Source organism: Elephantulus edwardii, unplaced genomic scaffold (assembly GCF_000299155.1).
Source record: "Elephantulus edwardii isolate Elephantulus edwardi_28Jun2011 unplaced genomic scaffold, EleEdw1.0 scaffold00041, whole genome shotgun sequence".
Lineage (NCBI taxonomy): Eukaryota > Metazoa > Chordata > Mammalia > Macroscelidea > Macroscelididae > Elephantulus > Elephantulus edwardii.
The window spans coordinates 19,091,752-19,113,288 of NW_006399791.1; the positions used below are offsets into that span (position 1 = coordinate 19,091,752).

At 48.2% G+C, this 21,537-nt stretch overlaps 1 protein-coding gene across 1 annotated transcript in view; it reads right to left on the reverse strand.

The window, feature by feature from the left end:
- RGMA (repulsive guidance molecule family member a) overlaps nt 1-21,537 on the reverse strand; it is a 56,251-nt gene that overhangs the window by 18,378 nt on the left and 16,336 nt on the right. The window contains exon 2 of the mRNA XM_006885238.1: nt 13,212-13,327. Within this exon, the coding sequence (XP_006885300.1) occupies nt 13,212-13,327 (116 nt within the window). The remainder of the gene's footprint in view (nt 1-13,211; nt 13,328-21,537) is intronic.

Sequence of the window (21,537 nt, forward strand, 5' to 3'; positions counted from 1 at the left end):
AGGTTTCTCATTAGCATGATCAAGTGTTCTGGGATTCCCATTCTTCTCAGAGTCAGCCACAGTTTGTTATGATCCACATAGTCAAACGCCTTTGCATAATCAAAGAAGCGGTTTAAATCCACCAGCGGCTCTGTTGTAGTTATGTGCCCTAAGTCAATAATGATGCACAGTGGTCCTATGAACAATAGCTCTGAACCCTGCCCTATCTTCAGCCAATCTCACAGTCTCTGACCCATCTGTCCCCACTGTCACAGTCACTGTGTCACTCCATCTCACCCAGGGTCATCTTTTCCTGTACAGATCCTCTAACCTTCTAAGCATGATGTCTTTCTCTAAAGACTGGGCCCTCCTGGCAACATGCCCATAGTATGTGAGACAGAGCTTCACAATCCTTTTTTCCAAGGAGCAACCTCATTTCACCCTTTCCAGGACAGATTTGTCTGTTTTTTTGAAGGTCCATGGTATGTCCAAGGCATTAATTCTTCTTCTGTCATCCTTCTTATTGTTCAGCTCTCTGTTGCACAGCAAGTAATTATGAAGACTATGACTTGGGTCAGGCACACCTTAGTCTCTCTTGCTCCTTAATACTCTGGAAAGGTCCTTGACAGCATATTTTCCCAAAGCAACATCTTTTGATTTCCTGATTGCTGTGCCAACAGTGTTGACTGTGGATCTGAGAAAGATGAAATTGTTAACAATCTCAGTCCTCCTCTCCATTTGTCATGATGCTGCCTATTGGCCAGTAGTGTGAATATTTATTTTCTTGATATTAACCTGCAATCCATATTGAAGACTGCAATCCTTCACCTTCTACAGCGAACACTTCAAGTCCCTCTCAGTTACAGGAGCAAGGTTGTGCCATCTGCATAATGCAGGTTGTTGATAAGCATTCCTCTAATGCTGATGCCACATTCTTCTTCATAGAGTCCAGCCTCCTGAATGATCTGTTGTACATACCGACTGGAAAACTATGGAGGAAGAACACATCCCTGGAGCACTCCTTTTCTTGATTCCAAACTATGCAGTGTTTCCTTGCTCTGTTCTGAGGACTGCTTCCTGGTCCAAGTATAGGTTTTGAATGAGCTGTCAAGTTCTGAGATTCCCATTCTTCTCAAGGTTAGCCACATCTGTTGTGATCCCCAGTCTTTGCAAAGTCAGTAATTTACTGCCTCTGAAAACCTGCTGGAAAGCTGGCTATAGGTTGGTTCTACTCTACCTGGAAGGTAGGAAGCAACAATACCCCTTCCCCAGTGTCCTGGGTGAGGGGCTTCCACATGCCCTGGGCTCAGGAATGTACTCACCCCACACACCATGCGTGTAAATGAGTGTATATTAAACTTCACATTACAGAAACATGAAGTTCAGACTTCATGTAGACTGAAGCACTGCAGAGGGTTAGGGTTAAGGTTAGAAAAATCCCAGCAACACAGCAGCGGGCAAACCTGTGCCCCTCAGGGAGGAGGGCAGAGCTGAGAGCGCAGAGTTCTCCAGTCCCGCAGGCCGAGAATATTAAGTACCACACTGCTTTGCTTTCAGAGACCTCCTTTGAACTGTTAATCAAGCCCAATCTTTCCAAATAATAGCCTGATTACCACCATGCTGTTTGCATAACAAAGCAGCCCAATAAAACGGATTTTGACAAGCGTGCACTGTGGAGGGGGCTGTGAAACGTAGGTCCTGAGAAAGAAGTCTGTGGAATGCAGCGAGTGGCTCCAAAACCTGCACCCCAGAATAAAGACAATGCAATTTGCAACCGAGAAAAGCCCAATAGACCAATAAATTACCCGTGTGCAAGGGGATTAGATCAGGTTTCAGGTGCCCTGTGGGCGGGGGTGGGGCGAGCTGGGAGGAAGGAAGCGCTGCCTCCTCTTAAAGGGACAGCGCTCCTTTTGACTCCAAGCTCCAGGACCTTGTTTTTGTGTAGCTCTGTGACTTGCATAGTCATTACTCACTTGTAGAAAGTTCTCGATCTTCTACTACACACCTGGCTGCTGTTCCTGGATCAAGTCCCGGTCAGTCTTTGTGTAGAATAGGCCCTAAGAAATCTGAGAGGTGCAAGTATTTTTCAAATGGCTGCTTACACCAAGGTTGGTGGTGTGAATCCACTCAGCTGCCCCACGGAAGTAAAGACTGGCCAAGTGCTTCTGGGAGCCAGAAACTGAAGGCCAGATGAGAATGCCCTGAATGCCAGCTGTGTCCATTATGATACCACTGTCCCTCAGCTTTGAGCCACTTTACTCTCTGCGTGGGGCTGTTTCCCCCTGGTTACTGTTTTTCTGTCCGATTCTGACACCAGGGCACGACACAGAGACTGGTGCCAGGCTGATCACGTGGGAGCCCTAGTCCCTCACCTGAGCATCTCTGCATACAGTGCTCTCAGAAGTCTCCATACTGGCCACTGTTGCCACCTTACAAGGCTCTTTTTCAAGCTCCTTACCTCCCCCCCCACTCCATGTGTGCACCACGTCCCCCAAAGGAAGAAACTGATTCTTGCAACTATCTGTGTGCCTCACTGGTCCCTCTCAGCCACTCAGTCTTTCTTGTTGTTATGTGCCATCCAGTTGCCTGTGACTCACAGCGACTCTATGTACTCTAAACCCTGCTCTGTCCTGTGCCAACTGCAGTGTCTCCAACACATCTACCCTCATTGCCCCAGTCACTGACAATCCATCTCATCCAGGGTCTTCCTCTTGTGCTGTCCATGACGTACTTAGTGCTTGTACTCAATGCTTAGTACTTGTCTGCTAACTATGGAGGTTTAAGTCCACACCATTGTAGACGAAAGGCCTGGTGTGATCTATATAGTCCAAAAATCATTTCCTGAGAGCCCCACAAAGCACATTTCTACTCTAAGACACACAGGGTCACCATGCATCAGGGTTTCATTCCTCAGCAGCTGTTTTTTACCTTTTTTTTTACCTTTTTCCTCTTTCAACTTTTTTTAACCACACCCTCGAGTAAGTTCCCTCTGTGGAATTATCAGGGGTGCTTTGGTTTTTCTGACAGATTCTGACTGGTGTGCCATCTGAAGGACTCAAAATTTGAGTTAATCGTTGAGAATCCCAGACGGCATGATGGGGTCCCAGTCACATGACACAGAGGGGAAGTGGGCTTCAGTGAGGGCACAGCCTCTGTGGAGACTACAACCCAGGCCAGCCTGGCCTGGCCTGGCCTGGTCCGGTCCGCACTCCCCACCTCCTCAGACAGCAGTGGGCTGATTTTCCTCCTCCTGAGAGATGTCCCACGCTGAGGTCCTGAAGGAGGTGGCAAAGCACAGGGCCAACCACTTCTCACCCTGTGGAACTCACACTGGGACACCACTCCTCCTTCTGTCCCTTGTTCCTCTGCACTGAACAAAGGAGGCCACACCACCTGGGCGGTGAGCAGCACTCTCCTGGCAGCTGGGAGGCGCCTGAAGGCTGCATGCCTGTCACTGCTGTAGGAGTATAATTCCATCATCCTGGTCTCAGAATCCAGGTGTTTGGCCGGCCCAGGCTACTGGAAGTAACCACCTAGGCGACGGACTGAATTTTTTACCAGATGTACTTATGACGACCCTATGCTGTGTACTGTCCAGTCCAAACTGACTCACAGCTGATCCTCCACGTACTTTTCAGAAGCCATAGATCAAAAAGCAGGAGACTGCTGATCTGTCTCCAATGAGGCACCTGCTGGATTCAAACCACAAGCCTTTGAGTTGGCAGTGCAACTTTTTAGCACTAAGCCACCAAAGCTCCCTGTGATGACCTTTCAGCATGGAGAGAAACTGCCCCCAAAAGGGTTTCCAAGGCTGTGATTTCTTCAGGCACAGGCTGCCTCATCTACTCCCACAGTGGAGCTGGTGGGATTGAAATGTGGACCCTCTGGTTAGTAGGCAAATGCCAAAACCATGGTGCCACTTACGCTTCTACTCAATCTCCTCTCCTAAAGGACGTTTCTCCCAGAGGATGGGCACTGAATGCTCTGGACGTGTCCCATCCATGATGCCCTGTGTCTTTCTCCCCTTTAGCCCACCACAAATTTTCCAAGGGACTTATTCCAGGAACTGGAGAAGCATCTCAAGTGAGTGAGGCAAGGGCAGGCAGTGCTGAGGCAGCTGGGCAGGGGAGGGTTAAGCCACTGCTGCCTTCAATATGGCAGGGAGGCCAACAGCCACGTCAGGAGGCACAGCTCCGGGAAGCCTGTCCTGCACTGGATTCTCAGGCCCCAGCCTCCACACATGCCAAGTCACTGCGAGAAACCACTGCGGGTGCCAAGGAAAAGGGCACACCTCAGCTTTCCATACAGGTCACCAGGTCCCAGGCGCTGGGGCTATGTGGGGCCAAACCAACAGTCAGCAGGAGCTCTTCAGGCCCAGCCCGCCTGCCCATCCGGAGCCCAGAGCCTCTGGCTATGAGGCGTGGCCACGAAGAGGGGTCAGCGAACACCCCCTGGATTATCTGTGGGCAATCACACCTGTCTTGTTGTTAGGTGCTGCTGAATACGACTTAGTACTGATCTGAACCCTCTCCTATCCTGTGTTCATCTCCTCAGCTGTAAATGAAACTTGTGTGCGGGGGTGGGGGTTTGGGAAGATGATGGGGGCTGTCCACGTCTTGCTTTGAGGTCCAGCCCTTTTCCTCTGATCCCATGCAGCTCCAGAGAGAATCATTTTCCACTCTGGCTGTCTTCAGCAACCCTGACTGAGCTCATCTGCCTGGCCCAGGCAGGTCAAACCCCTTTGAAGTGGCTTTCCTCCCTCCCATGTCCCCAAGCCGGCCTTCCTGCCACAGGGTGACCCAGGCCAGCTGGACACTGGCTGGAGCCTGTGCTCAGGGGACATTCCAAGCAGCAGGAGCAAGAATGGACTCCTTTCTACTGGGACCTGGGCACAGGGGAGCACTTTAACGGGTGTCTTGGTATTCTGACCACTCGGGTGAAATAGTGCACAGAAAGAACAAACAAACAAAACCCAGTGGACAGAAACTGCTGGGGGAAATGTGCACAACCACAGTCCTGTGGACTCGTCTTCCCCACCTGCGACTTGGTGGCGTCTTCCCCCTAGGCCACCACTAAGCCAAGGTCAATGGGGGCAGACAGGGCCTGCGGGAGGAAGCAGAAAGCAAGATCCACAGGAAACGTGGTCGTGCACAATCCAATCATAACCCCAAAGTTCATTTCTTCTTTTTCCCTCCTTTGAATTCTTAGACAAGACCCTGGTGGTGCAGTGTTTCAGCGTCAGCTGCTCACTGAAAACTTAGGGATTTAGACCTAGCAATGATTCTATGGGAATAATATGCTTTGTAAAGATTAACAGCTTTGGAAGCCTGATAGGGCAGTTCTACGCCGCCACCTTACACAGTGACTGGAACAGACTAGATGACAACAGTTAAAGGCTTAGATCTGCTACATAACAATCTTAATGGCCATTATTGATCCAAAATCTTTTTCTAGAGGGAGAAAAAAAAAGGGGGGGGTGTCTTGAGTTCTGTTCCTGATGCTCCAGCAAACACTCTCTGCCACCAGTTTCCTCATCAATAAAATAGAAAAGGTAATCCTTGTCAAGATGTCCTGATGATTTTATGAGGTGATGTATTTAAGCATTTATCGGAGAATGATATGCTGCAGACACTCAATAAACGGGAGGGCTCTTAAAATTAACACACTCCAAAACGTGGTACTTCACAGGGAACAACACACAACATTAGAACTTGAAGGATACTCATCTAAACGTTCATTACCAACGATTTGCCTTCAAAGGCCAGACTCTGGGTTATTTTATTTTCTTATTTATCCCTTCTTGGCCTTCACATTTAAAAGGGAGTTTTGTTTTTAACTCCTAGCAACCCCGGAGGGCAGAGCAGCATTCTCACTGGGGTTCCCAGGCTGTACACTTTTACGAAGCAGACAGACTGCTTTATCTGCCTCCTGTGGAGCAGCTGGTGGGTTCAAACCACAGACCTACTGGTTAGCAGCCAAGAGCTCTGACCACTCTGGGCAGAGTTGTGATGAGTTGGAATCAATTCAATAGTGGATTCTGGTAACTGTTTTTGAAAGCAGAGAAAATTATTTTTTTTGGGGAAAAATACTGGCATTATCTATGAGGAAAAATGCTATGGTCAAGAAAAACGAAAACAAAAATGCACCCCACAAATGCAAGGATGCTTTCAACGTCAGGAATGCCCTGCATGTGCCTCCAGTGGGTGGGGTGGACAAGGAGATAAAAAGGCACAGCATGGGGTTGCTGCCCTCAAGAACAGTGACAGTAATTGAGAAGTTACACCCCAAAACTTACAAAGCAATGGAATGGGAGAAAGAGTAGACAGCAACCTTCAAGATAACCATGCAAAAGGCACCCAGCTCTCCTGGCTGAGGATCTGCTCTGGTTATTGTTATGTGCCATCGAGTGGCTTGCGACGCACAGCGACCCTATGCACAACAGTCTTAAATCCTGTTCTGTCCTGTGCCAATCTCACTGTCTCCAACAAGCCTATCCCTATTACCCCAGTAACTGAATCAATCCTCCTCATGGAGGGTCTTCCCCTCCTGTGCTGTCACTCTACTCTCCCAAGCATGACATCTCTCTCCAAGGACCAGTCCCCTCCTTGCAACATGCCCAAATTATGTCAGACGAAGCTTCAGAATCCTTGTCTCCAAGGAGCAGCCTGGTTTAACCCTCTCCAAGATGAAACTGTTCATTTTCTTAGCAGTCCATGGTACATTCAACACTCTTCTCCAGCACAGAAGAACACTGAGCCTGGCTCTTGATTGAGAGGGCAGACCAAGCAGTGCTCCATTCTAAACTGAGCCAGGCCAAGAGCCAGCACTGGAGGCTCCACTAGTTGGGTGGGTGGGACACGGTTACCTGGATCTAGAAACATGGAACTGAGGCTGGAGCAGAAGGTGGCTCCTATCTATTCAGGATCTCCCAAGCGGGCCTGAGGAGGCAGTAGAGGAGTGATTCCTTTTGTCAGTGGAGGGAGCTGTTTTATGGCTCGTTTGATGCTACAATTATAGACTAATGTCAATAGGAGCAGGCAACAAAGGGCAGAGGGAAGAAGGACCCCTGGCTGGTTCTCCCTACTCCACACCAAGACTTGCTTGTTCTGGACAGGGGGCGCTTCACAGACATGGAGCCCTTGTTGAGAGGTCAGTGAAGCAGGTTGAATTTATCCAGTTGCTAAAACCTGGCTAAAACTCACTGAATTCTCTCTTCCCGATTCTAGAGCTTGTACATTCTGCCCCAAGAGGATCTACTCAGCAGGAACTACCCTCCCACAGAACTCTGGAGGCTTAGTTGTAAGGAACAGCACAGCCAATGCAATGGTATGAGGATTGAATCCTATGGGATACTGCCTCTGGAAACCTATTGGAGGGTCACTTATTGGTCAGTTCTGACTACACAACCACAACAACCCCCCCACAGCTTCTGGTGCTAAAAATGGTTAATGTGCTTAGCTGTTAACCAGAAGATTTAGGGGTACGTGCCACCCAGAGGCACCTTGGATGAAAGGACTACAGCCCTCTCAAATCCAAGGGAACTGGCCTTATGCCTCCCGCCAACATGTTAACTACTCCCCTGCCCAGTCCCTAAGTCCTCCAGGATCCCAGGATCCCCTCTTCCCGCCTCACACAGAGACAAAACCCAAACCAGTTGTTAATTCTAACACGCATGATGACACCACGTGTCAGAGAACTGTGTCATGAGGTTTCCAGTGGCCAGAAGCAGATTGCCAGACCTTTCTTCCAAGGTGCCCCGGGTGTGCCTGAATTATCAGCTTTTCCCATCGGAAAGCAGCACTACACCATCTGCATTGCGGAGACGCTCTTGCGGCCTCACACTCAAACCAAATTAAACCAATGCCATCAATCTAACTCCAGGTCTCCAAGGCTCTAAGTCTTTCCAGGATACTTGTTTTCTCCTGAGGCACAACTTGTGTTTAAACTATCAACTTTTCGGTTAGGAGCCCGACATTTTACCTTCTAAGCTGTTTTTGCTCCTTCCTTGATCTCATTCTTAATGACCACTCAATTACTAGCCATCTCTCCCTTCCCCCTTCCTTCTTCCTAACTCTCTTTTCAGTGCTAGGTGACAGCTAGCAGCTTCTAGGCCTCACAAAATTTCACTGTCTTCAAACCACAAGACAGAAGTTGTTAAATGCTGTCAAGTTGATTATGACTCATTGTGACCCCATGAACAAGGGCCTGTGCCATTCTCATCATCTCTGATATATTTGAGCCCACTTATTCCAGTCACTATGTCAATCCATCTTTGTTGAGGGACTTCCTCTTCCCAAGGACTGGCCTTCCTAACAGTATGTGAGACCAAGTTTCACCATCTTTGACTATAACGTGCTGGTGGTACCTTCTCCAAGAAGGAAGACTCCTATTCTCAATTCACATGCAGGGCAGAGGGGCCTCCTCTCCAAGGGATGCACAACTCTCCTCCCCCGGGAGCTGAAGCTGCTCAGCCAGCTCACTGCAGACCTCCTAGCCTGCTGCACAGCCGCCCTGAGGTCTGGCTCGGCTGTCATCTGGCATAGGTAGCCATTAATTTCACCCTTTCTTTTGCAACATCAGGCTCCCGTAGAGGAGCAGAGAGCTGGTAAGCTCACTTTTGAACAGCAGGTCTGAATGAAATATCGGCCATCTCCTGCTTTTCAAAAGTTCGCTTTACTGCATTGAAAAACAAGGAACTCATCCAATATTATTCAAAATGGTTGACTCTGGAGAACATTATGCTGAGTGAAATATCCCAGTCACAAAAGGACAAATATTGCATGATGCCACTGTTGTAGAATGGGACTAACCTCGGGGTTGGGGAGAGACTGAGTAAGATGGGTTCAATAATGTATACTGCACTGAAACAGAGGAGGGAGAAAACTGTTTAAAAGAGATATGTGACTAGGTATTTCTGTCATCAAAGGAGTCTAGAGCAACGGCTACATGGTGGAGGGGACCTGGGGGAGGGTTTGTAAAACAATGAAAGAATCTTTTCTTTTACTTTTCCATAACTTTTGACTCATGTACTTGTTAGTTAAATTTGTGTCTTCTAGGTTGCAACACCCCCATGATACATCTTCAAGGATATGGACATGGACGGCTAAGCACAATTAATAACAGTGCATCTAAATTCCAAAATCAATCTCCATAATAGTCTATGTGTTTCCTACTGCCAAAGGGGCCCTTTAGAGTAGTGAGAGAAGTTCTTCACCCTGAAACCCACAGCGTCCCTTTTCAGCAGAAAGTAGCTAAAAGAATACGCCATCCCCTTTCCCTTATGAATCAGGGTGAATTCTCTCTCAGGGAGGAGTGATAGGGAATGGCAAAGGACACACTGACAAAGGAGATTAAACAGAACTGGCTTTGACAAGCACTGTGGCAATTGGACAATTAAAACAGACATTCGGAGGGCGGGGGAAGAAGAAGAAACTGGGGAAGAGGGTAGAGAGAATGGTACAGCAATGAAGGAATGAAAACCCAAAATCCTTGTAAATGTTCATTAATACTAATAAAATTTAGTAAAAAAAAAGTTCGCTTTACATCCATTTGCTTTTATAGAAGACTGGGAAGGATTTTTGCTTCTCTGAAGAAAGGCAAAGAGTAAAACTAGTGTCGAGAGTTGGTTTCATAGTGAGCCATTAAGCAGGGTGAAGTCACCCTTCAACATCTCAGAATCAAGTTGTCATAGCTTTGAACTCTATGAACATTATGCTAGTGAGTATTCTTTTTCAGGCTTTATGTGATAAATTGATATGATATGGTAGGTGATTTTTTGGATCTGGGAACACTCAGAGTTTTCTTATAAAAATTAATGGTAATCGCTTCCTCACTTTACGACATTTCAGCTTACAAAAAGTTTCATAAGAATACCCTACTTCTAGACAACAGAAAAAAAAGTGTCGTCTCACTTCTAAAGATGCAGCTGTATTTGGACAGAGAGTCGGTCTACTCAAGCCTCAGTTAACCCACTGAGAGGGGACATTCCTAAAACAGCTGCAGTTTAAAATCAAAGGGAATCATGTGGAGGGCTGGTTAAACAGACTCGGTCCCCACCCCTAGGGCATCTGCTTCAGAAGGTCAGAGGTGAGCTCAGAATGCGCATTTCTAATTGGCTCTCTGCTGTAGCTGATTGAGGGATCCCTTGGAGAACCACAATGCTGAATTATCAATGCACAGGCAACAGGAAGCAGGTAAGCAAGTCTAAAATACAGGCCTTAGATGGGTTTCCCTTAGAAAGCTGCTCCAGTAAGTCACAATGGTTGAGAAGTCTAATGCTGCTATTTGGCTTTCTTCTAAGAAGTTCTTTCTGGCGTTCCTTCCCTAGGAAGATGCTATCCACTTCTCTGCCCTTTCATTGAACCTGAACCAATACCCAACCAGACACTCCTCGTCCAATCTGTGGGGTGCTACGGAGCCCTCTTCTCTTTACAAGGCTGCCAGAGGCAGACATGGGCCTGCGCCCTGTCACGGAGCCAGGAAGCTCCGACTGGCTGCACCTTCACACAACCTTGAATGACTTAGATGTAAATTCTTCTAAAAAACTTAGAAGCAGACAGTCCCAGTCTAGCAGGGGTTAAGGCATCTTTCTCACATAACTATGTCCAATTTAATTTGCACCCTTATGGGCTTACTCTTGGAAGCCTCCTTGTTCTGTGAGCACTGCACAAACCTGTGCTTTCTTAAGCTCCTCTCTGCAAGCTTCCCACCAGTCCTTCCCAGAGAAGTGGGGACACCAAGGTGTCTTAGGCGCCTTGCACTTCCTTTTCCTCCTCTCCCACTCAGCTCTCTCTGTCCCCTTCACTGGAGACTTGCCGTGGCCTCTCTCCAGGCAAAGAAGTCACAGCAAAGGACCCTCTGCTTCTTTGTTGTGGGAATGACCCCATTTCATCTGGCTTTCGTAAAAAAACCAAAAACCAAAAAAAACCTAAAACCAAAACAAAACAAACCCCCCCCACACACACACACACAAACCAAACAACAAACTGTCTTTTGACCCAGGTTTCTTGAGCACACAAGTTTCAGAGCTCCCACTCTTCTGCATTTATTTAGTTTGGGGATATTAGAATCTCAGTTTTCAGTAAGGTGGGCAATTTTGACTGAAGGCAGCTGTCAAGAGCTCAAATTAGAAGAAACCTTAGCCATCTGGCACGACACTGTGGCAGCTATCTGTTTTATCTGCCAGGTTTGAGTTACCAGTCTCTGAGCCAACAAGAAATGGGTTTCTTGGAAACAAAAGTGAAGGAATTCGGGTTGTGAATTATGTAACCCACCAGAGCTTTCCGCAGACTATGCCGAGATGCTTTAAAATATGCACAATATATTAGCTTTAAAGACAGCAATGAACAAACAAGCAGCACCCAGCACACTAGGCTCCCTTCTAACTCCTAAGTACTTCCCACTAGCACTTCTCCTCCCCCCCCCCACCACTCTACTACAGCCCTAAAAGTTAACAAGTGCTGTCACTTTAAGAGCGGGAAGGTGTTGTTTTAATGGTCTCTAAGCCCCCCTTCTCAATTTCAGTTGGGAGCTGAGCTCACATCCCCCACCAAAGACAAGGGACAAAAGCCACTGATGAAGCCATCTGATAAAACTTCCAATGGGATCTTTATCTAGACCAAACCGAAATGAGCACAAATTGCCGGAGTCTGCTACTCTGAAGGGAGGGGGAGGTTTTTCATGAAGAAGAATAATTTCTACTTCATGTTTTAATTTGAGGGAGGGATGCAGACTAGTCTTTTGGACAGACCTTTCCTAGGATAAACAGAGGGGTTTTTTTGGGGGGCGAGCTTGAAGCTGCAAGACCCGCTGTGGAGATTTTCTTAACAGGCGTGCGGCCTCTCGGGGGCACCAGTCCCTCCCTGCATCCTGTCCTTGGCCTCCCCAAGGAATCCAGGCCATGGGGCAGGTTGGGCCCTCCCGGGCCCGCACAGCTGCGGAGTGAGCGACTGCATCCCAACCGGCAGACGACGCCCCCTCAACCCCCAGGGGCTGGGCTGGGGCAGGAGGGGTAAGGTGATCCTTCTTCCCCTACATAAGCCGTAGCCCCCACCCCCCCTAGGCTGAGCGCAGCTCTGCCAGTTCCTTAACACACAGTACGAGGAGAAAAAAAACCCCAAAATCAACAAAACCCAACTTAAAACCAGAGGCTAACTCAAGTCCTTTCTTGCAAAACTGTTTTGAGCGTGACTATGACTCCAGTGCAATAGCCGTGCACAGAGGAAGCCCTCATTTTTTGCAAAAAAAGGGGAAGGACATCTCTGAACCCCGCAACACAACACCCAGCAGATCCTGCCTTGCAACAGGGTCCAGTTGGCTCAGGACACTTTGTCTTTAGCATGAGAAAAATGGGTATAAAGAGTTCAACTTGCTCTGCTCGCTAGTGAGAAGCATATGGCAAAAAATGAAATCAAGTTTGACGAAACACTGCAAAGAAAACAGACCAGGGATTTAAGTTTCGTGCCTCTCCCCCTCCCCTCGAAAAGGGGAAAAAAATGTAAAGAAACTGGAGCGTTCGGGAAGGAACAAATGCTTCTCTGTGGAGTTGGGCTCCCTTCCCCCAACAAAAACAAGAGGTCCGGGCTCGGAGGAATTTGAAGGCAGCGATCTGCCAAAAACATTGTGAAAAACTATGGGGGATTCATTGAAAACAGATGGGCTTTTTCAGCTTTAATTCTGAAATTCTCTCCCTTTCTGACACAATAAAAACAAACAGGAGCGACACGGGACGTTATCATACAGCAATCTGGCCTCGCCTGAGTCGGGGCCGGGGGCTTCCCCGCCGGGAGGTGCGCACGGCGGGACCGGGTCCCCGGGGAGGGGCGCTCAGCGACAGCCCTGGAACGTCGGTGCGGCCTCCCACCCCAATGCCGAGCATCGGGCTGGCTGGCAGGCTGGTGAGCGAGGAACCGGAGCAAGTCACCCCGGCCCCGAGTGCGCGCTTCCCGTGCGCGTCCTCCTTCCGGGTCCGCACGGGGCGCGATCCCCGTACCGCACTCTCAGAGGGCGACCGGGGACCGGCGAATCCCCAGTCCCAGCGGGGTCCCTCCCAGGGTCCCCACAAGCACCCTGCGCTTCATTAGCGGGGCGCAGGAGGAAACAAAGACCCCGAGGAAATGGGAGGCGAGGGTTGGAGACTGGGATCTCCAACTTTGGCCTCAACTCGCCGGTGGCCCCACGGCCCAGAGTCGGGGGAGGGGGGGTGTCCCCGTCGGCCAGGGGCGGTGCCTTACCTGCGGGGAAGCTGCAGAGAAGGACGGCGAGGGTCGGCCAGAATCCCAGGGCTGAGCGTCCTGCCCCTCTCCCCATACCCATCCATCCAGCTCGGCCGGTTACCACTAGCCTCTCCCTGGAAGAAGAGTGGAGAAGAAGGGAAGACGCAGATCAATCACGCTGCCGAGAAAGGCCGCCTCGGCGGACGGGCGTCCGGCCCCGCGCCCCTCCCCGCCATCCATCACTCGGTCCCCTTCCAATGTGGACTCGGCCCCGCCGCCCCCGCGCCGCCCCGCCTCCGCTCTCGGGTTTCAGCGCCGCCCGCGGGGGAAGGCAGCCCTCGCCTGCAAACCCGGGGAGCCCTGAAGTGCAGAGCGCGCCCCGGCTCCCCAGCTGCCGCCAAGCCCGGGGCTTCCCAGGCGGGGAAAGCCAGGCTCCCTGGACGGCCGAACCCCGTAGGGCGATAGCGCCCACGCACCCCAATATACAACCCAAGTAGAAAATCTGCTTGGAGACAAGCCTCAGCCCCCTTTCTGAAGTCCCGAAGCCGCCGCCGACATCCCGGTCTCTTTTCTATCTAGCACAATGTCCTGAGCGCTGGTGGTGTTAAGTGGTCTCAAACCGCGTTCAAGCTGTCTGGGGCTGGGGTCGGGATCTCGGCTACTGACCGGGACCTACCGCGGGACCGCTGGACTGGGCCGCCTCCAGCTTCTACCCCACTAGCCCCGGCAGCACCCCGCTGTTGGCTGGAGGAGGCGTGGATGCCGTGGTGCCCTGGCACTGCTGCCCAGGAGACCCGCAAAAGCCCTCTGCAGAGTGCATGAGATGGTGACGTCCTTAACTTGGCTGCTTATTTTTCCAACAGAAAAAATGTCTCCTTTCTAAGATTCCCTAGACACTGCATTCTCGAAATGTTGGACTGTTTGAAGAACAGAGGGTAACTGCCGCTGAGAAACAGCTTTTAGATGAAACACAAATAAACCAGAGCAAGTGTTTTCAGTCAAACGCATTCCTTGCATGGCCTCTCTCATCCCACCTCCAAGCTTAAATACAGTTTAGGGTTTTTATCTGGTGTAGCTGTTTCTCTTATGCTCTGTCTCTATTGCAATCCTTCCCTGTCATGAAAGGCAGAAACAGGGCAGGGCTGGACCTGCGTGGGGGCCCCTGGTTGCCAAGAGCAGGCTGGACAGAAGCAACAGGCTGAGGGAAGGCATGTGGGCTATGTCTGTGAGGAGATAACCAGGGGTCACTTCCGGGGCTGATGAGTAAGAAACAAGGGAGCTCACACCTGTCCTGTGAAGCAAAAGGGAAGTGTTGTTTCCAGCTACCAGCCAGGACGCTGGGAAGTCTGCAGTTAGAGTTTGAGTGGCCCTTTACTTCCTTCATGTATGCTGACACACCAGCTGGAGGGCAGTGGTGATTCAATGAGAGATTTCTTGCCTTCAGTTTCGAAGATGGAGGTTTGATTTCTGGCGGAGCACCACATGCACAGCCACGTGTTCATGGTCCTCTGTGTGTTGCTATGCTGCCCAATAGGGTTCACTAGCGTTTCCCCACTAAAATGGACTAGGAAGAAAGGCCTGGTGACCTACTGAAATTCTGCCAACTAAAAGCTGATGGATCCCAACCCAGGGAAGGCCCAGGACAGGACAGAATTTTATTCTGTTACACACAGTGTCAACAGGAGCTGGGGCAGGCTTGACAGTGGCTACCAATAAAGATCAACAGGCTTCAGTAATATTCCACCAAAACTGTGTTCATCTGGGGCACACAGGCTTGTCCAGTGGCCGTCCACTAGCTCAAAATCCAGGTCTCAAACAGTCATTTGTGTCCTTGGTCAGACTCCCAACAACTTATTCTGCAGTCACAGACAGCGGTTCTTTCCAATGGCAGCTCTGGGGACACTGACTCAGGCACAAAGCCAGCCGGCATTGAGGCACCTAGTGGCCTTTCCATCTCGCAGATACACCCATTACCTTCATCTGCTAACTCTGCTGTTCACAAGTGAGTTCTAAAGCTTCCTGCTGATGAGAACAGACTCCTCAGAGTCCCTAACAGTGACTAGAGTGGAAGAAACAGCCACCAGTGTTGTAGCATCTCCAGGCCGGAGGCCGCTGCTGCTTCTAGGTGAACATTCAGGATTCAGATGTCCTCTAAGCAGGCCCTTCTGGAGCTGCTCTGGCCCAAGAAGGGACCTCCGGAAACAAGATTTTCAACAGCTACACCTTGTTTCTTCATATTTATAAGGTGCAGGGTGACAAGCCAGCATCCCCAAATAACCCTATACAACTGAGAGTTTCAGTGTCCAGGTTCAGGTAATGGTCACCATTTTGGGAAGGAGATTTTAAGTTTTGGTGTATAAGCACATAATTTGGGAAGAGACAGAAAGCAGGTTTGCCTGCCTGCCTGCCTGCCTGCCTGCCTGCCTGCCTGCCTGCCTCCCTCCCTCCCTTCCTCCCTTCCTTCCCTAAGGATTACACACACACAGTTTAGACTATCTGGAGACATCAGCCTATAATAGAACAGTATGGGATGTATCAACCTTGAGGAATCTGTTCTATACTGACTAAAAGCAAGGAGCTTACTGGGAACTCCCCACTCTCTGCAAGAGAAAATTTTTAAACCACTGGATTTGGGAACTCAGCAATCCATTCGCCATAGAAACTTCATTTCCCCAAAGTGTAGTTGGCTTCAGAGGCTCTGGGTGGCTGATGTACTCAGCTGTTAACGGCAATGTTAGAAGTCTGAATCCACTCTTGGAAGAAATACCTGGCAATCTACTCCCCATACTTCAGCCATTTAAAAACCATGAGAGCACAGGTCTCCACTGACAGCTAGCTTCTCCTCTCAGGACAAGCAGTGGGGTATGTGACTTCAAACAAATCACCTCAGAGTCAACCACCTGCTCTTTCTTCCCAAGGCTGGCACTGAGCCCTGGGATGGTTGGACATCTCCCACCCCCGTTTGGTCCCTGCTCTTTTTTCTCAAATCCTGGCTGTGGGGTCCCCACTGCTAATGGGAGTTTCAGCAGGGGGAGAGAGGGGTGCTTCCACCTTTAAACCCTTGCTTAGAGGGAAAAAAAAACCCTCGAAGACATAACCACTAAGTTGGAACCTTCTCACAGCTAACTTTCCATTGGATTTCACACGGTCACAGGGTCACAGGGGAGGAGACTGGCCATCTTTTTCCGGCAGAGCAATTCTGAAGGCCTCAGAAGCCTACTTAGTAGTGACTCCAGCTTTGTTTGCCTCTGGGTAGGCACAGGGTGTTCCCAAAGGCCAGGCCCACTTTACCAGTCAACATTTGGCACCTAGGGCGTTCTGGTGACCTAGTGGTAAGAATCTGTACTGTGCTGTAGTCCCAAAGGCACATGGTTCTAATCTGCCAGCTTCTGTTCTGGAGAAGAATGGGCAATCTCCTTCTGTGTGATTACCGCCTCTGAAAACCTGCTGGATGGTCTGCTATGGGTTGGTTCCGACTCGATGGTACACAATAACAACTGCAAGCCAGGCACTGACTGAGACCCTGGGTTATCTCCCCAGAAGTAAACTTTGGTCTCCTCTTTCAGAGGGCTGGGGAAAAAAACAAAGGAATCAGTGAGAAAGGACAGGCTGGTGGCTAATCCTGAGGAAGGCATGAACTGACAGGCCGTATTTGCAAGGCCTTGAAGGATTCCTTTGCAGTAATAATGACAGTAGTCACAGCTAGTATTTTGATGAGCACTTACACTGTGCCAGGTGCCGGGCAAACACTTCACACTCACGTCTGGATTCTTTACGCTAAGGTAGGTTCTATCATCATCCTCATTTTCCGGGTGAGGAAATCGAGGCTGAGCATGCTTAAGTGCTCCCCTCATTTGCTGGCTAATCACTGGGGGAGCTGAGCTGTGCAGGCCCCATGCCTGGCGTGTTCTGTGTCTGTCACTCCCACAATGGTGAGCAAGGCTACGGGGCTTAAAAAGTTGACACATCTGATAACTCATTAATTGCCATCAATAACGCATAACGCAGAGGCGCCAGAGCCACCAGCTGGGTCTGAGGTTAGGCTGTACCCCAGTGTGGGAGTGTGCCTGGCATGGGTAGGCAGGGATCCTGGCGCCGGGAAAGGATTCCTGGTACAATGAACACACCTGGTACAAAGGTGCGGCCCTCCTGGGGATGTGGAAACGTGTAAGAATGGCAATGGAGAGAGGGTGGAAGGAGAGAAAGCCTGGGAAAGGCTGTGAGGGGCCAGGGCGGGGGCTCTGCACACAGGTGGGATTTAGCACCTGGGAGTCCCACCTACTTTGTCAAGAAGGAGAAAAATTTATTCTTTTGAAAGACAGGTGGAACTGAATTTTAATCCCTGGGGGTGGGGGCTAGGCATCAGTGTACGTACACACACACACACACACACACACACACACACACACACTCCTTTTTTTTTTTTAAAAAAAAAAAGCTCCTCGGATGATTTATGTGTAGAGAATGGCATTTATAAAGTTTCTAGCAGCTGTTATCAGTCCCATTCCCAAGGCACTATTTTAATGTCAGAAGGTTTTAATTTGGTTGATTTTCTCATAGTAGATTGCCAGGTTTTTCTTCCTAGTCTTAGCCTGGAATCTCCGTTAAAACCTATTAAATATCACCACAGCCAGCAAGCCTCCACTGACTGACAGGTGTGCCTGTACGTAAGACACCTTGTTCAGAATCAAATTGGGGCTCTCCTGTACAGGTGAAACTCTACTGCTGTTGTGTGCCATTGAGTCAGAACCAACTCATAACTGACCCTCCAGCATGTTTTCAGAGGCTGTAAATTACACGGGATGGGACTACCCATCTTTTTCTCTCAGAGCAGCTGATGGATTTGAACTGCTTGCCTTTGGATTGGCAGCACAACCCCTTACCACGAGGTCATGAGAGATCAACAGGATCTCTCAGTGGCAAGCAAACTGACAGTCTTCACTCAAAAATCAACCAGTAAGACCTTCTAGAAGATTAAGAGAACATCAACATCAATGAATTTTGTTGTTGTTATGTGCCATTGACTCACCTGGGACTCATAATTACCCTAAGTATAACAGCTCTGAACCTTGCCCTATCCTGAGCCAGTCTCACTGACTCCAACATACCTACTTCCATTACCCCAGTTATTGTGTCAATCCATCTTAGTCAGGGTTTTCTTCTCATGATCTGTCTTAGATCTGATAAAAGTATTAGATTTGGTGAAAACAGAGTTTTAACATATGACAGGTTTCTTGAAGTACATCTGTACTACCATTCACAGCAGCTGGCCACAGTTTTACTCCTAAGTGATTAAATCAGGGTGTCCTGCAGTTAATGCCTAATGTTTCAGATGAGGCATACAAACATCTTTGCAGTTATAAACTAATACAATGGAAAAGTAAAAAAAAAAAAAAACAAACCCAACAAAAACAAAACAAAACAAAACAAAAAAAAAACAAATAAAAACCACCGAAAAACCAACAACAAACCCACCAAAAAACCAAATTCAGAAAATCTGACAAGGAATTTCAAGAGCAGGGTCATACCAACTTGTGATCTAGTAACAAAAAAAAAGTCATAAAATTAAGGAGCACCTTTTAAAGCAGTGCTAGTCAGGGTACTGGGAGCTCTAATGGTCTAGTGCTAAGAAGCTGGTCTGCAATCTCCAAGGCACATTGTTCAAATCCAGCAGCTGTTCTGAGATAGGATTAACCACAAGATTAACTTCCTCCAGGAACATGCTGGAGGGTCTGCTGTGGGTCGGTTTCTGACTCTATGGTACACAACAACAACAGCAGAGCCAGGGTGCAGTGTGTTTCATAAACGGCTTCTTACTGCAGCTGTAGCAGTCATTCCCATGAGAAAAACATGTGACTAACATGTTTTTTATTATGGTTTACCAAAGTATTAGTCCATGATAGACTGCAAATTGTTAAGGGATCAATCCTTTGCCACATTTGCCATATTTTTCCCGTTTGAAAAACACTGATCTACAGAGTTCACAGGGAGGACTGGGAAGAGTTACTTCCTAAGGCTCCCTGTCTCCCAAGGCTGTTGTCAATTTGATCCTATATCCATAGTTCTTAAGAGTGCACAATACTCAACAGCAGTCATTTTTTTTTTTTGTCATTTTTTTTTAAACAGTTGATTTTAGGCTTGAGGGGATGATTTTTTTTTTTCAGGTTTAAAGATTAACTCGGAATAATAGTTTTAGGGATTCTTCCAGCCCTCTTGGCTCCAGAAAAGTCTAGAGTTTAAGAAAATGTAAAATTCTTCTCTGCCCTCCAGGGTCACTATAAGGTGAAATAACTCCATTACAATGGGTTTAGGATGTTTGGGCTAATTTTTTTTTTTCTTTTGTAAGTGAGATCACACAATAGCTGTTCTTTTTTAGTGTATTTCCCCCTTTAACTTAGTTTGCATTTTACCTAGGGTTATTGGATGAAGCAAACAGTTTGTGTAGACTACTAATCAAAGGACTGACTGTTCACACCTGCTCGGTGGTACCACGGAAGAAAGGCCTGGCAACTTGCTTCTGTTCAAATCACAGCCAAGAAAACATGATGGGCACAGTTCAACTCTGGGAGATTGCTGTGAGGTGGAATCTACACAACCACAGTGAGGCTTTCTGGTTGGCTGGTTTATCTGTTGGGCTCTGAGCCTGGAGCTGGAGAGGTTCAGGGCTCACCCCCTCCAAGTAAACTTTCAGCATGAGATTCTTCAGCTCCTCTGAGCCACACCTATTCCAGCTGTGTGAGCCAACACACTTCCTTATTTTACATAAACGAGTTTGATTGTGACTGCTCTCACTTGCACTAACAGGTTCCCTGACTAATATAGAAGTGAATTGTCCCCAAAAGGGATTTCTGCCGAGCTTGGGAGTGCAAGGCTATGTTGCCAAATGGCTTTTAATCCATTATTTGTTAACCTCTCCTGGATCTCCAAACTGTGTTTGTCTACCCTTTGTCTTGAGGAAGTGAGTTGGAACTAATCCTTCTTTTTAATTTGTCCCCTTGAATTTCTTTCACTCTGTAAGAGAGTCTTGGCTCTGAAGGCTTGATGACCCACCCCCTGCACCTTTCCCCCCTTGCCTCCCAGGGATGGGGATGAGATGGCCCTGCTGGCTTCACCTTTCCACAGCGAAGCCCTTGAGCCCAGAAACAGCCAGTCCTGGTGGAAGCTTCTCTCTGTGCCATCACTCGGCTCACTCTCCTATAGTTCACAGTCGTTCTTTTAGAGGAGAAGGTAATAACACAGCCAGGTCTGGGGAAGAGCCCAGGTGGAATACTCCCTTGGCTTGGTCTCCAATATAATTTTTGAAAGCATTTTAGCTGTTTCTGAGCACTTAGTCCTGTACAGCCTTTAGCCAACAAACATTGTGTAAAAACCCCAAGTTCCCTTTTTGTGGCGGTAAACAAGTTGGAGAGAGTCTATTTACTTGTAACTTGGATTATGTTCTTTTTTTTTTTTTTTTTAGTATATGTGCTGCCGAAGCGAGCACTTGGATTATGTTCTAACTGCATTAATTGCATTAATTGAGGCTTGCCCCAGTGAAAGCTTAAATATGCATTTTCTTGTTAAATCCCAAGCGTCTTACAATTAATCCTTATTTGCCATCTCTGCAGCCCTCACTTAAGTCTGCAGGCCTACAGACCCTCTGTGCATCTTCTTCATTAGATAATCTATGCAAATTTAAACTAAATCTGGATGCATCTGCCATCCTAGGGGAACCCCACTGTTTATAATTCTTCATCCAGAAAAATACCTGCTTATCCTTCATTTTGTTTCCTGTCTCTCAGGACAATTCCTACTGGTGGTGACTCTCCTTCCCTACACACACATTCTGGGGTGACTTTGTTATAAATGGTCTTTGGGATGGAACTTTTTGAGAAGGAATTTTGAAAGCATAACAATTCATCTTTGGGCTTCTCCCTGGTCTCCAGTCCTGTTTTTATCTTCTCAAATAATGCTAAAAGATGGTCAGATTTCATGTTCTCTTTCCAGAAATGATGCTATAATTCATCTAATTAATTGCTATTTTAAAAGGTGATGTTACTTTTTTTCGTTTCTGCCTCCCAAGGTGGCATTAGAAGTAGCATTTCCTATGGAGGTGGCTGTGCGTGCCTTCCTATTGTAGGATGAATTGTATCTCAAAAAGATAAGTCAAAGACCAAACCTATTTGGAAATACGACCCTTTGAAGATAAAACGAAATTAAAATTAAGGTGGGCCTTACTGCCAATGACTAGTGTCCTTACAAAAAGATTATGTGAAGACATAAAAATACAGGGACATACAGGGAGTGAAGGACACCACAGGACAATGGAGGCAGAGGCTGGACTGATGCCGTATCAACATCCAGA